The following is a 12,579-nucleotide window of genomic DNA, read 5'->3' as shown; positions in this document are numbered from 1 at the left end:
AGGTGATCAAATGTTACCTTTGTATAAAATCCATAACTAACCATATTAGGAAAAATGAATCATTTAAATTAAATAAGACTGGGGCATTTCAGGGATTATGAAAAAAACGTGACGGCAATTTTGGGATGTAAAATTAGCTTCCTTTCATTAAAACCTAAAAACCCTACATTTTGAACACAACTTCTATTTTTAATTTCTTTATTTTTTTTGAATCATTGAGTATGATTAACCTTGCAATACTCTTTTGGTGAAACTGGAGAAGATGTATTAGTTTGTTAGTGAAATATCAAATTGGTGCTTGAGATGTTGTTCTATTTGGTCATTGAGATTACAAAAATATCAATTTGGTCTATGATTTTGCATATAGTCATTCAATTTTGTGATTCAATCTGGAACCAAATTGACTGATTTTGTAGTGATGCAAAATTGATTGATATTGTCAATCTCAATGATGAAATAGACACTTTACTGTTTATATTGAACATGATCATGTGGTTGCAAGCTTGCTTCTTATTTGAAAATGTTTGTGTTCTTTAATAGAGCTTGAGGCACACTGTGATTAGATCTTAATATGTAATGTGACAACAAAATTTAGTTTTAGGATTCTGGTCTGGTCTTTAGCATGTGGTTGCCCATCAAGTTAGATGCATTTGTTCATAATTTTTAGTAGGATTGTATGCTGAACACAATAACTTTTTCCAACAATTCCATAATCGCATGAAGTTAAACATATAAAACAGACTACTACTATTAATTTTTTTGTTTCTAGATGTGTGCTTATAATAATTTTTTATGGATTTAAGTTTTTTTAAGGCATTCCATCTTTCTGTTCCATCTATTAGCATAGATGATTTTGTATTGTTCTGTAATTTGTTGATGTGTAGATTTATTTTAGAATAGTTTGTGTTATTTCATTGATATGGTTTTTAGTTGGTATTTTGATGTTTGTTTACTGCAAGTCATTTTCATTATTTCTTGCTTCATTAGGTTAAATTTTAGCTTAATTTTGTATGTGTGAAATCAACAGATTTCTTAATAATTATTAGTTTTCTAATGCATGAAATTATTAGCAATAATTAAGTCTTTATATGTGATTTTATTAATTTTGTATCAATTTATGGTTTTCTAATGCAGTTCCAAATTTTATAATGGTCTGTAATATGATGATGTGTTATTTGAGAATATTTAATAGTTATAATATTTAATCTTTTCTATGATTAATAATCAAAGATGATAAAGTATGACTTACCACGATGATGAACTTCCACTGCAACAATCCAATGTAATTGGTTGATGTGTTGATTTACTTGCATATTTTGTGTTGTATGTTGTCTTCACAATACTGACATACATAGAAAGAGTCATGTATAGTAATATATAAAGATTCATTAACATATATATAATTTTAACTAACATGATAAAGTATGTTTACCTATATGATGAACTTGCACAACACCAATCCAATGTAATTTGTTGATGTGTTGATTTACTTGCATATTTTGTGTTGTATGTTGTCTTCACAATACTGACATACATAGAAAGAGTCATGTATACTAATATATAAAGATTCATTAACATATATATAATTTTAACTAACATGATAAAGTATGTTTACCTATATGATGAACTTGCACAACACCAATCCAATGTAATTTGTTGATGTGTTGATTTACTTGCATATTTTGTGTTGTATGTTGTCTTCACAATACTGACATACATAGAAATAGTCATGTATAGTAATATATAAAGAGTCATTAACATGTATATAATTTTAACTAACATGATAAAGTATGTTTACCTATATGATGAACTTGCACAACACCAATCCAATGTAATTTGTTGATGTGTTGATTTACTTGCATAATTTGTGTTCTATGTTGTCTTCATAATATTGACATACATAGAAAGAGTCATGTATACTAATATATAAAGAGTCATTAACATATTTTATGTTGTGTTGATTTAGTTGACAATACTTTTTCTGGCACATATTTACTTCACAATACTGATATACACAACAATATACTAATATATATAAGAGGTTATGAGGAAACTGTCCTCTGATCCTTAATCTCAGGGAAATAGTTATTTGTATTGGTTATATAATATTGTTGTGGTGAAATGAACGGATAAGCTATTATTCATAAATTTCTATTCTTCCTTTCTTAGGAGACTTGCTCTCTATTTCAGTATATCATAGGGAAGTTTACAATGGTATGTGAAGTGATCATTTTTTGGAATAAGAATACTAATACACAGGGAAATAAAGACCATGGTGGGTATTTAGTATTTACTATTTTACTTATAAACATCATTCTATCTTTTTATAAAGATAGTATATCAAGGTCAGTGTCTCGGCAATACTGATAAACGTAGAAACAACACATATTTATTTGATATATAAAGAGAAATTAATTATCATTATCACAGAAAAGAGAGATTAATTGAAAATGAGACAAAAAAAGAGAAATACCTGAAGGTTGTAAAAATGTGAGATAGAATAGAGAAGGAAAGGAAATATTGACCAACCATGTTGTGATTTATAGTTTATAGGTTGATCATCTTTTAACAACAGAATGGAAGTTTTATTAAAAATAAAAACTGTCGTTGTCCATCCACTTTCTCCCTAAAAAAAGGAAACCACCATCGCATACATGGTGGAAGTTTAAAACTTACTTATCCACATTCTCCTGAAAACAAAACTGTTGTGGCAGTTTAAAATGAAACATTAATTATATAAACAGACCTCATAAACTATAGAATAATTATATTTTAGACTTATAAAGGGTAAAATAGGGAATAGAAATTACTCCACTAGTAGTTAATTTAAGTTTTGTTTTTATATATTAGTATAGATAAAAAAGCAATCAAACTTTGCAATGAAAATAGCATATTTACCATAGACTATATATATATATATATTTTGATAATATACCATGAATAATATAAAAACTTTTACAATCTAAATTATCCATTAATTATTTTAAATAATGATCAAAATAAAAACTATAAACTAAAAATATTTAAGAAACAACTATAAAAAATAGAAAAATGTATACGATAATATATGAATTCTATATTCTGTAATTGTTTTATTCATTATTTATGTTTAATCATTATTGACTATATATAAATCTTTAAATATTACAATATACAATTGGGTGAACATTTTCTGTCCCAGAAAATATATCACTTAATGTATCATTGTTTATAATTGGTCAAAAAAATAATTAATTATTAAACTTTTAATCTAAATATATTTTTTCAACTAATTACAAGAGTCATATATAAGTGAAATACCTTATGAGACAACTATGTGAAAAAAATAGTTATGAAAAGGGGTGTTATGGTCTTTTAAAATCCATCCAATATTGGACTCAAATGCAGTATCCAAAACCCTAGCAATAGCATATATAGCTCATTGTGGTTGATGCGCCTCTTTCCGTCATCAAACTCAAACACACTTCTCCTTCTTCGCACGAACTCGCAATGGTATCTCTCTCACTCTGTTAAATATTCACATTGTTAATTAATTCCAATTAGTTACTGATTATGTGTTAACGATTTCAATTAATTAAAATAACAGGCATCAGAGAAGAAATTATCGAACCCAATGAGGGAAATCAAGGTTCAGAAGCTTGTTCTCAACATCTCCGTTGGTGAGAGTGGTGATCGTCTCACCAGAGCCGCAAAGGTTTTGGAACAACTGAGTGGCCAAAGCCCTGTCTTTTCTAAGGGTATTATTATTATTTTGTTTTTTAATTTTGTGGGTTTTATTTGCTTTGATTTGTTGATGTTTTTTAAATTTTGGTTTTGTTTTTAACAGCTAGGTACACTGTGAGATCCTTCGGGATTAGGCGTAACGAAAAGATTGCTTGCTATGTCACTGTTAGGGGTGATAAGGCAATGCAGCTTCTTGAGAGTGGATTGAAGGTTAAGGAGTATGAATTGTTGAGGAGAAACTTCAGTGACACCGGTTGTTTCGGATTCGGTATTCAGGAGCACATTGATCTTGGAATCAAGTATGTTACTTGTAAACAATTATACTAATCGTAATACCATTTTATTTAATCATGTTATATGAGACCATTAGTGAACTTGCAAACATTTAAGTATTGACATTTCATAATAGTCGTGTATACCTATAGAACAATTTTGGGTACTATTAATTGTATTATGAACCTTTTACACTTACTTCGTGGTGTCACAGCAAGTAGATTAATATTAGCATTTCATAATGTGTAGTGTTTTATGCTAACTTTTTCAATTTTGTTCCTCTCTTTTTAGATGTATGCTGTTATGCCAACCTTATATTAATTTTATATCTTGCTTTTAAAATTTCTCATGTCTTTATGTTATGTCATGTAGCTTGCATAAATTCACATGTTATATTTATGGATATGATTTGCCCAAATATGAAATCCAATTTATAGTTTCCTCACTTATCACTTCATCTTTCATCTTTTATGATATGTGATCTTTTAAATTCCTTGTAGCAGAGAAAAGTAATGTGATTTTTCAATAATTTGATGGGTGTTATTTCTGTCTGTTACTTGGGCTTAATCTCGTTTTTCCTTGTTCTTCAGGTATGACCCTTCGACAGGTATCTATGGTATGGATTTCTATGTTGTTTTAGAACGCCCTGGATACCGTGTTGGTCGCCGCAGAAGATGCAAGGCCCGTGTTGGAATTCAGCACAGGGTGACCAAAGATGATGCAATGAAGTGGTTCCAAGTTAAATATGAAGGAGTTATTCTCAACAAGTCCCAACAAATTTCTTAGGCAAGAGTATTTGCAAATGTGATGACAACTGCTTTTTATATGTTTTGGTGGGTTGTTGCCCAATTTAGCCACATCAGTGTTGTATCATTTGAGGGGATTTAGTTATTGTTGCTCAGATTTTGGTTGTTTTTGTTGTTTCCTTTGACTTCAATACAATGTCACTGTTTGTGTTTTAATCCAAATATCGATATTATGATGTCACCCTCTTGATTTATTTCAACACAACCCAATGAAGTCTAAAGAGGGTTACATATCTGTTTCTTTGAATTTTGGACTCTTTTCTCTTAACAGTATGGAAGACTACCCTATCCAGGACTTGAGTATTTTGATGAGATCACCCTTTAGTTTATAGTAACCTTACACTCCTCTTGAGTCTTGACTTGGCTAGTTCTTTCAACTCAGCCAATTTCTGTTCCTCCAGCCTCTTTTATGGTGGCCCAATCAACTTAAAATCTGGTACATGTGGATGTTCTTTTACCTTTTATATATATATATATATATATTTTGATAATATACCATGAATAATATAAAAACTTTTACAATCTAAATTATCCATTAATTATTTTAAATAATGATCAAAATAAAAACTATAAACTAAAAATATTTAAGAAACAACTATAAAAAATAGAAAAATGTATACGATAATATATGAATTCTATATTCTGTAATTGTTTTATTCATTATTTATGTTTAATCATTATTGACTATATATAAATCTTTAAATATTACAATATACAATTGGGTGAACATTTTCTGTCCCAGAAAATATATCACTTAATGTATCATTGTTTATAATTGGTCAAAAAAATAATTAATTATTAAACTTTTAATCTAAATATATTTTTTCAACTAATTACAAGAGTCATATATAAGTGAAATACCTTATGAGACAACTATGTGAAAAAAATAGTTATGAAAAGGGGTGTTATGGTCTTTTAAAATCCATCCAATATTGGACTCAAATGCAGTATCCAAAACCCTAGCAATAGCATATATAGCTCATTGTGGTTGATGCGCCTCTTTCCGTCATCAAACTCAAACACACTTCTCCTTCTTCGCACGAACTCGCAATGGTATCTCTCTCACTCTGTTAAATATTCACATTGTTAATTAATTCCAATTAGTTACTGATTATGTGTTAACGATTTCAATTAATTAAAATAACAGGCATCAGAGAAGAAATTATCGAACCCAATGAGGGAAATCAAGGTTCAGAAGCTTGTTCTCAACATCTCCGTTGGTGAGAGTGGTGATCGTCTCACCAGAGCCGCAAAGGTTTTGGAACAACTGAGTGGCCAAAGCCCTGTCTTTTCTAAGGGTATTATTATTATTTTGTTTTTTAATTTTGTGGGTTTTATTTGCTTTGATTTGTTGATGTTTTTTAAATTTTGGTTTTGTTTTTAACAGCTAGGTACACTGTGAGATCCTTCGGGATTAGGCGTAACGAAAAGATTGCTTGCTATGTCACTGTTAGGGGTGATAAGGCAATGCAGCTTCTTGAGAGTGGATTGAAGGTTAAGGAGTATGAATTGTTGAGGAGAAACTTCAGTGACACCGGTTGTTTCGGATTCGGTATTCAGGAGCACATTGATCTTGGAATCAAGTATGTTACTTGTAAACAATTATACTAATCGTAATACCATTTTATTTAATCATGTTATATGAGACCATTAGTGAACTTGCAAACATTTAAGTATTGACATTTCATAATAGTCGTGTATACCTATAGAACAATTTTGGGTACTATTAATTGTATTATGAACCTTTTACACTTACTTCGTGGTGTCACAGCAAGTAGATTAATATTAGCATTTCATAATGTGTAGTGTTTTATGCTAACTTTTTCAATTTTGTTCCTCTCTTTTTAGATGTATGCTGTTATGCCAACCTTATATTAATTTTATATCTTGCTTTTAAAATTTCTCATGTCTTTATGTTATGTCATGTAGCTTGCATAAATTCACATGTTATATTTATGGATATGATTTGCCCAAATATGAAATCCAATTTATAGTTTCCTCACTTATCACTTCATCTTTCATCTTTTATGATATGTGATCTTTTAAATTCCTTGTAGCAGAGAAAAGTAATGTGATTTTTCAATAATTTGATGGGTGTTATTTCTGTCTGTTACTTGGGCTTAATCTCGTTTTTCCTTGTTCTTCAGGTATGACCCTTCGACAGGTATCTATGGTATGGATTTCTATGTTGTTTTAGAACGCCCTGGATACCGTGTTGGTCGCCGCAGAAGATGCAAGGCCCGTGTTGGAATTCAGCACAGGGTGACCAAAGATGATGCAATGAAGTGGTTCCAAGTTAAATATGAAGGAGTTATTCTCAACAAGTCCCAACAAATTTCTTAGGCAAGAGTATTTGCAAATGTGATGACAACTGCTTTTTATATGTTTTGGTGGGTTGTTGCCCAATTTAGCCACATCAGTGTTGTATCATTTGAGGGGATTTAGTTATTGTTGCTCAGATTTTGGTTGTTTTTGTTGTTTCCTTTGACTTCAATACAATGTCACTGTTTGTGTTTTAATCCAAATATCGATATTATGATGTCACCCTCTTGATTTATTTCAACACAACCCAATGAAGTCTAAAGAGGGTTACATATCTGTTTCTTTGAATTTTGGACTCTTTTCTCTTAACAGTATGGAAGACTACCCTATCCAGGACTTGAGTATTTTGATGAGATCACCCTTTAGTTTATAGTAACCTTACACTCCTCTTGAGTCTTGACTTGGCTAGTTCTTTCAACTCAGCCAATTTCTGTTCCTCCAGCCTCTTTTATGGTGGCCCAATCAACTTAAAATCTGGTACATGTGGATGTTCTTTTACCTTTTGCTGTTTACTGGTCATGTCTATTATCTGTCAAATCTTGTTCTTTTGCCTGCTCAAATTAGAGAACCAAATGAAAAAGAAAACAAATACGTAAAACTGGGGTATTAATTTCTTTAAGCTTCACTACTGCAGAATCACTTAATTTCTTCAAGCTTCACTATCATGTTAAAGTTTCCTTAAATATTTTTCATTGCAACAATTAACGTGATATTACCTTTCACCTTATTTGGTTCACCAAGAATATCTGGAATTAATTACAAGAAATGTAATATGCAAAACTAGTTGCACAAGTACTTAATGATTTAAGTTGAAGTTGCACACTCTTGTAGTCCGTATGGAAGAATTGCATTTCGTTGTAAATTAGCAAAAGTTACACAAATTCTCATACTAGTTTATGGGACAAACAATACTTAAACATAATGTGGTTAATATAAATAATACTTGGACATAATCCAAAGAAGTTAATATAAAAAATACGAGTAACATTTGTGTTGGACTATAGATAACACGAAAGAATAGAGAAAACAAGCATGTCGATAGAGAGAATGATGGTAGAATCATGTATGGGTCATTGTGCAGAACGACAACAGTTTCACTAAACAGAGTTGGGGTTTGTGTGTTTAACTAATAAGGTTCGAAAATTAAGATGAAGGAGGTGAATGAGTGAGTGTGAGTGTCGTGTGCAATACTGCAATCTATAATGTGTCTAAAAGTAATAAAAAGATTATTGTTATTTTGATTGGTTCTATGACTTAGTTTGGTTTCAATTAAACCCAAACCCAAGAACCAAACCAACCATGATTGGTTCAAAAAAAATACCCAGCTAACCTAATGAACCATATCAACCCAAAAAATATATGGTGGGTTGGGTTGCTTGGTTTGGGGAGAACCATGTGCAGCCACAATCCCACCTCATAAGTAAAGTCAAGACTTCTAAATGGGATACCCCACAGCAGTATGTTTTCCATGCAGCAGTGCAGTATTCACCAACAATAAGTTGACACAAATGACATTACATGAATAAAAAAGGGTAAATAGAGAATACACTACATGAGTAACATCAACATCATGGTATCTCCACAATTTTTTTTGACAATGTTACTTCAAAGTTTAGAAGGGAGCAAGTGAATATGACATGAATCAAATAGACTCTATATAGGTTCAAAGAACCCCAAAGCAGGGAGAGAAAAGCATACTTCAGAAGATCAAACAAAAGTTGTAATATTTAAGTGGCATGGTAGTAATCTTTTACATAGTACAATGCCAACTATCACCAAAACTACACAGATTCCCCCCTCTCCATATACATTGCATTCACATGAATCAGTTGCATTTATACAAGTAGAAACTCAACCAGAAATAGTTAATAATGGTATCTAATTACAGTCCCCAGTCTTCTCTTGCAAATCTACAGGGCAGCATGTAATCTCACCTCCACAATTCCTGAACACAGAAATCCATAATTGAGACGCATCACTCGTGTTAGTATGGATATTACAAACAGTGGTTGTTTAGAGGTGCAAAGAGCACCAGTGCTAACTGCAAATTTCGATGTCATCCTATGTTTAAGGAAGCATTATTATCAGCTAGAGAAGCAAAGAGAAAATTGGTATAACATATTCAGGCATAGGGAAATACCTCAACATTTGTGTAATTTACATCGATCCCAACTTCCATAAGGCAGCGATAAGTTTTATATCTCCTGTACAAGCATTCCGCTTCACAATCAAGCCATAAATTTCTAAACAACAGAGCCTCTGAGGGCATTTGTTTCTCAAACTCCAGACTTTTCCCAATACTTATCCGAATGAACTGAAACTAAGAGAATTCAAACATTTAGTTCAGAAAAACAAAATCTAATTGGATTATAGTAACCATAGAAAAAATTGCTACCTAACCAAACACTGTTTTTCTGTCCACTCTGAGCAAACACTTTAGAAACACTGTTTTTCTGCAAATGAACAGCCAAGGTCATTATATTTCTCACTTCAAGTCACTTCTATTTAGACAATCACATCTCAGTTTCAAGTGCAAATAGATTTAACATAAAAGGGCCCAGCTAGGCTGATACTGTGCATAAATTGCTTATTGATTATAACACAAGTTCCGTACATACCTTGGGATTATAGATGGCAAAACGGGCATTGCCCGTGGGCGTGCCCGCATAGCCGGCACTTTTTTGCTGGCAGGCTCGTGGGCATTCTGCCATAACACTTTCCATGAGTATGCCCTCTCCTGACAACAATTTAGTAGCAACAGGTGCACTAGACTTAGACGACACAAAATCATCTTTAATATATCCTATGCCAGGAAAGAACTAAGGAGCCCAAGGATTTAAACTGTTGTATTTTTCGGTTGCTTTCTCAACATAATGAATTTTTTCAACCCTGAAGTTTTTGATGGAGTTGGACAAATGGCCATGGTTCCTTTCCAACAAGGAGAATCTACATCAGAGTCATGGTCAACAGAATTCTCGGAAGTCTGAATTTGAGAAGTGTTTTTAACAGAGGACATATCAGTTGTAGATAACTTGAGAGGGGAAAGGGCAACCTTATAATTCAACATAGCAAAGGAGCTAGATTCATCAACTGTGTCCATTGATGTGCCTATAGAGTTTGATAGAATGTCTTTTCCCCGAATTATACCATTGCGTTTTTTGAAAATACCATCAACACCATGCTTACCTGAACATATCATTCCACAATTTTCACATTTATTTAGCCTATTTTTAATAAATTTTTACATGAAGCATCAAAATAAAACATGTCAAGAAAAATAAAAAGACACACTACAATCAAAATTTAAGAACTTTTTCTAAAATTAGAGCAAGCTTTTGATGCCCTTGGCAGCAGAAATGATTGAATTGATTCCATTGGTTCATTGAGAAACTTAGAAAAACTAGCTTTAGGGCTATGGAATAAGGAAACGAGTGAGATAAGTGTAAACTGATAATACAATTGGAAAGTTTGATGAGATTGATGTTATGAGATGTGTGACACAAAAAGACAAACCCAGGAATCTTATTTACGCTGATAGTAGAAGACTAGAAACATAGTCTTAACTCAATTAAATAACAAATCAAATAAGAGAATATAAACATGAAAATTTCTGGGAACTAAGCCATGATTTTTATGACAATATAATTTTCATTTTGTATTTAGTGATTTTTAAGAGATATGTTCTTTATTTATAATTTCACAAAAACAATTATATGTTTATTATGTTTTATGAATTTTATCCACATATTTTTTATTCATATCCCATCCCAAGAACATATATGTCAACATACTTAATATTTATGAAATATGTATCATATTGGATACAAATTATATCCGATACTCATATTGCTTCTTACATTATAAGGGTGCACAGTGGAGGAGGTTTCATATTGCATCTTGGATAGAACCATACTACATTTGAGTGAAACTCAACACTCCAAGCAGAATAAAGTCAACCTTTGATGCTAAAAACGAAATAATAATGACATGTAAAACAGTGGTGCTATCTAGTGGTGTTATTGATACTGTGCCGATTATTAAACTGATTAAAGTATTGGTATAATGATATAACAGTTCAATTGATGGTTTATTAATTAAACCATATACCGGCGAAATTAAATATAGATATATAATATATCAACATTAATGTTGAAAAAACAATAAATCTTCCTTTGGAAGAATAGAAAAAGAAAAGCAAGAGAATGAGAAGATAGAAGTTGAAGAGAAATACACTTATTTCTCTTATTTTTCTATTTAAACAACATAAAAATCTACTCTATTTCTCATACTTTTTTCTTCCTCTTTTCATTCTCTTTCTCATGTATTTCTCTCTTCTTACTTTCTTCTCTCCAACCAAAGGAAGCATAAAAAAACAAGAATTTTTTCTATTTACATTAAAAATTAATTTCAAATAAAAAACCAGCCAGTATGGCCGGTTTTCACCAGTATGATTGCATGACAGATATAATTATTATACCATACTGATATTGGGACTGGTTAACCGGTTTACCCGGCACGGAACGGTTTTTACAAAACTGCTCTCTAGTAATGAAATCCTGGTATTTATTCAATTAAATAACAAAATAAAGAACATAAATATGAAAGTTATCCTAAAAGATAATCTACAATATTTAAAGAAATAATAATGACATAATAAGATATTTTCCACATATTCTAAGATAAACAACAAATAAAGATTTAACTATAAGTAGAATTGTTAACCATTTCCATTATGAAACATAAAATTCCTAAATTTATTCACTTTACAGTGTGAAATGATGAAGAACTGTTTTTTGTGCCAATTATAACTCTCACCAGAAATAAGTACTCCTTCTCCTAGAATTTTCCTCTGTTTTATAGAACCACATGGTCCTCAATTGTTACACCTCAAACATATGACTCCATGCATCATCTAAGCAACTTAGGGCAAGTTTGTACTATAGCTATAGATACATTGCCCTCAAAAGTAAAAAAGAAGAAGAAGAAAGCCTAGTATAGGAGATTCCAACCTAATACCCTAACGAACTCTAGGATGGTAGATGTTGGCACTTAGCAGTCATAATCAATATAAGATGAAGTAAAGATATAAGCATCGGAATCAAAATGTAGCACCCTAATAATTCAATCAAAATAAAATTGCAAAAGTGGTTTACATGATACAATAAACTACCTTGTTGAACCATGCTCCCATTGTCAACATAACCACGACCATCATTTATGTGGGAGCAAACACCCATATACTAGAGAAAATGATCTGAGAATTTAATGTGGTTCGACAATTTGCAAAGTCCACATCTGAAAAGGAACAAAAATTATTTCACTATGATAAAAGAGAACTATAAGTGTTTCACTCACTTCCCAAAATCCAAGTACCCCCAATTTCACTCTCACTCAAGTATTTCTCACACAATTAGAACAAGACAACAAGAAGAGAAAATATGCACTAAGCTAAGTA

General features: G+C 31.3%; 2 protein-coding genes and 1 pseudogene across 4 annotated transcripts; 2 read left to right on the top strand and 1 right to left on the bottom strand.

Moving 5' to 3' along the window:
• Positions 1 to 3,359: 3,359 nt before the first annotated feature.
• Positions 3,360 to 4,978, top strand: LOC109337914 (60S ribosomal protein L11-like). Of its 2 annotated transcripts, none has more exons than XM_019574999.1 (4): positions 3,360 to 3,492; positions 3,587 to 3,737; positions 3,827 to 4,022; positions 4,587 to 4,978. In XM_019574999.1, the coding sequence occupies exons 1-4, from the start codon at positions 3,490 to 3,492 to the stop codon at positions 4,780 to 4,782; spliced, it is 546 nt and encodes a 181-aa protein (XP_019430544.1). In that variant the 5' UTR covers positions 3,360 to 3,489; the 3' UTR covers positions 4,783 to 4,978. The 2 variants fall into 2 exon arrangements, with proteins under 2 accessions (XP_019430544.1, XP_019430545.1); XM_019575000.1 differs by having other exon boundaries at positions 3,374 to 3,476; positions 3,579 to 3,737.
• A 744-nt stretch (positions 4,979 to 5,722) lies between these two features.
• LOC109337912 (60S ribosomal protein L11-like) lies at positions 5,723 to 7,342 on the top strand. 2 transcript variants are annotated; one of them, XM_019574997.1, is made up of 4 exons: positions 5,723 to 5,855; positions 5,950 to 6,100; positions 6,190 to 6,385; positions 6,950 to 7,342. In XM_019574997.1, exons 1-4 carry the CDS (start codon positions 5,853 to 5,855, stop codon positions 7,143 to 7,145), a joined length of 546 nt encoding a protein of 181 aa, XP_019430542.1. In that variant the 5' UTR covers positions 5,723 to 5,852; the 3' UTR covers positions 7,146 to 7,342. The 2 variants fall into 2 exon arrangements, with proteins under 2 accessions (XP_019430542.1, XP_019430543.1); XM_019574998.1 differs by having other exon boundaries at positions 5,737 to 5,839; positions 5,942 to 6,100.
• A 1,447-nt stretch (positions 7,343 to 8,789) lies between these two features.
• On the bottom strand, positions 8,790 to 12,361 carry LOC109337911 (annotated as a pseudogene).
• Positions 12,362 to 12,579: the final 218 nt, after the last annotated feature.

This window comes from Lupinus angustifolius, unplaced genomic scaffold, assembly GCF_001865875.1.
Source record: "Lupinus angustifolius cultivar Tanjil unplaced genomic scaffold, LupAngTanjil_v1.0 Scaffold_15_108, whole genome shotgun sequence".
Lineage (NCBI taxonomy): Eukaryota > Viridiplantae > Streptophyta > Magnoliopsida > Fabales > Fabaceae > Lupinus > Lupinus angustifolius.
The sequence above is the reverse complement of the archived record's forward strand: the minus strand, read 5'-3'. Positions and strand labels throughout refer to the sequence as shown.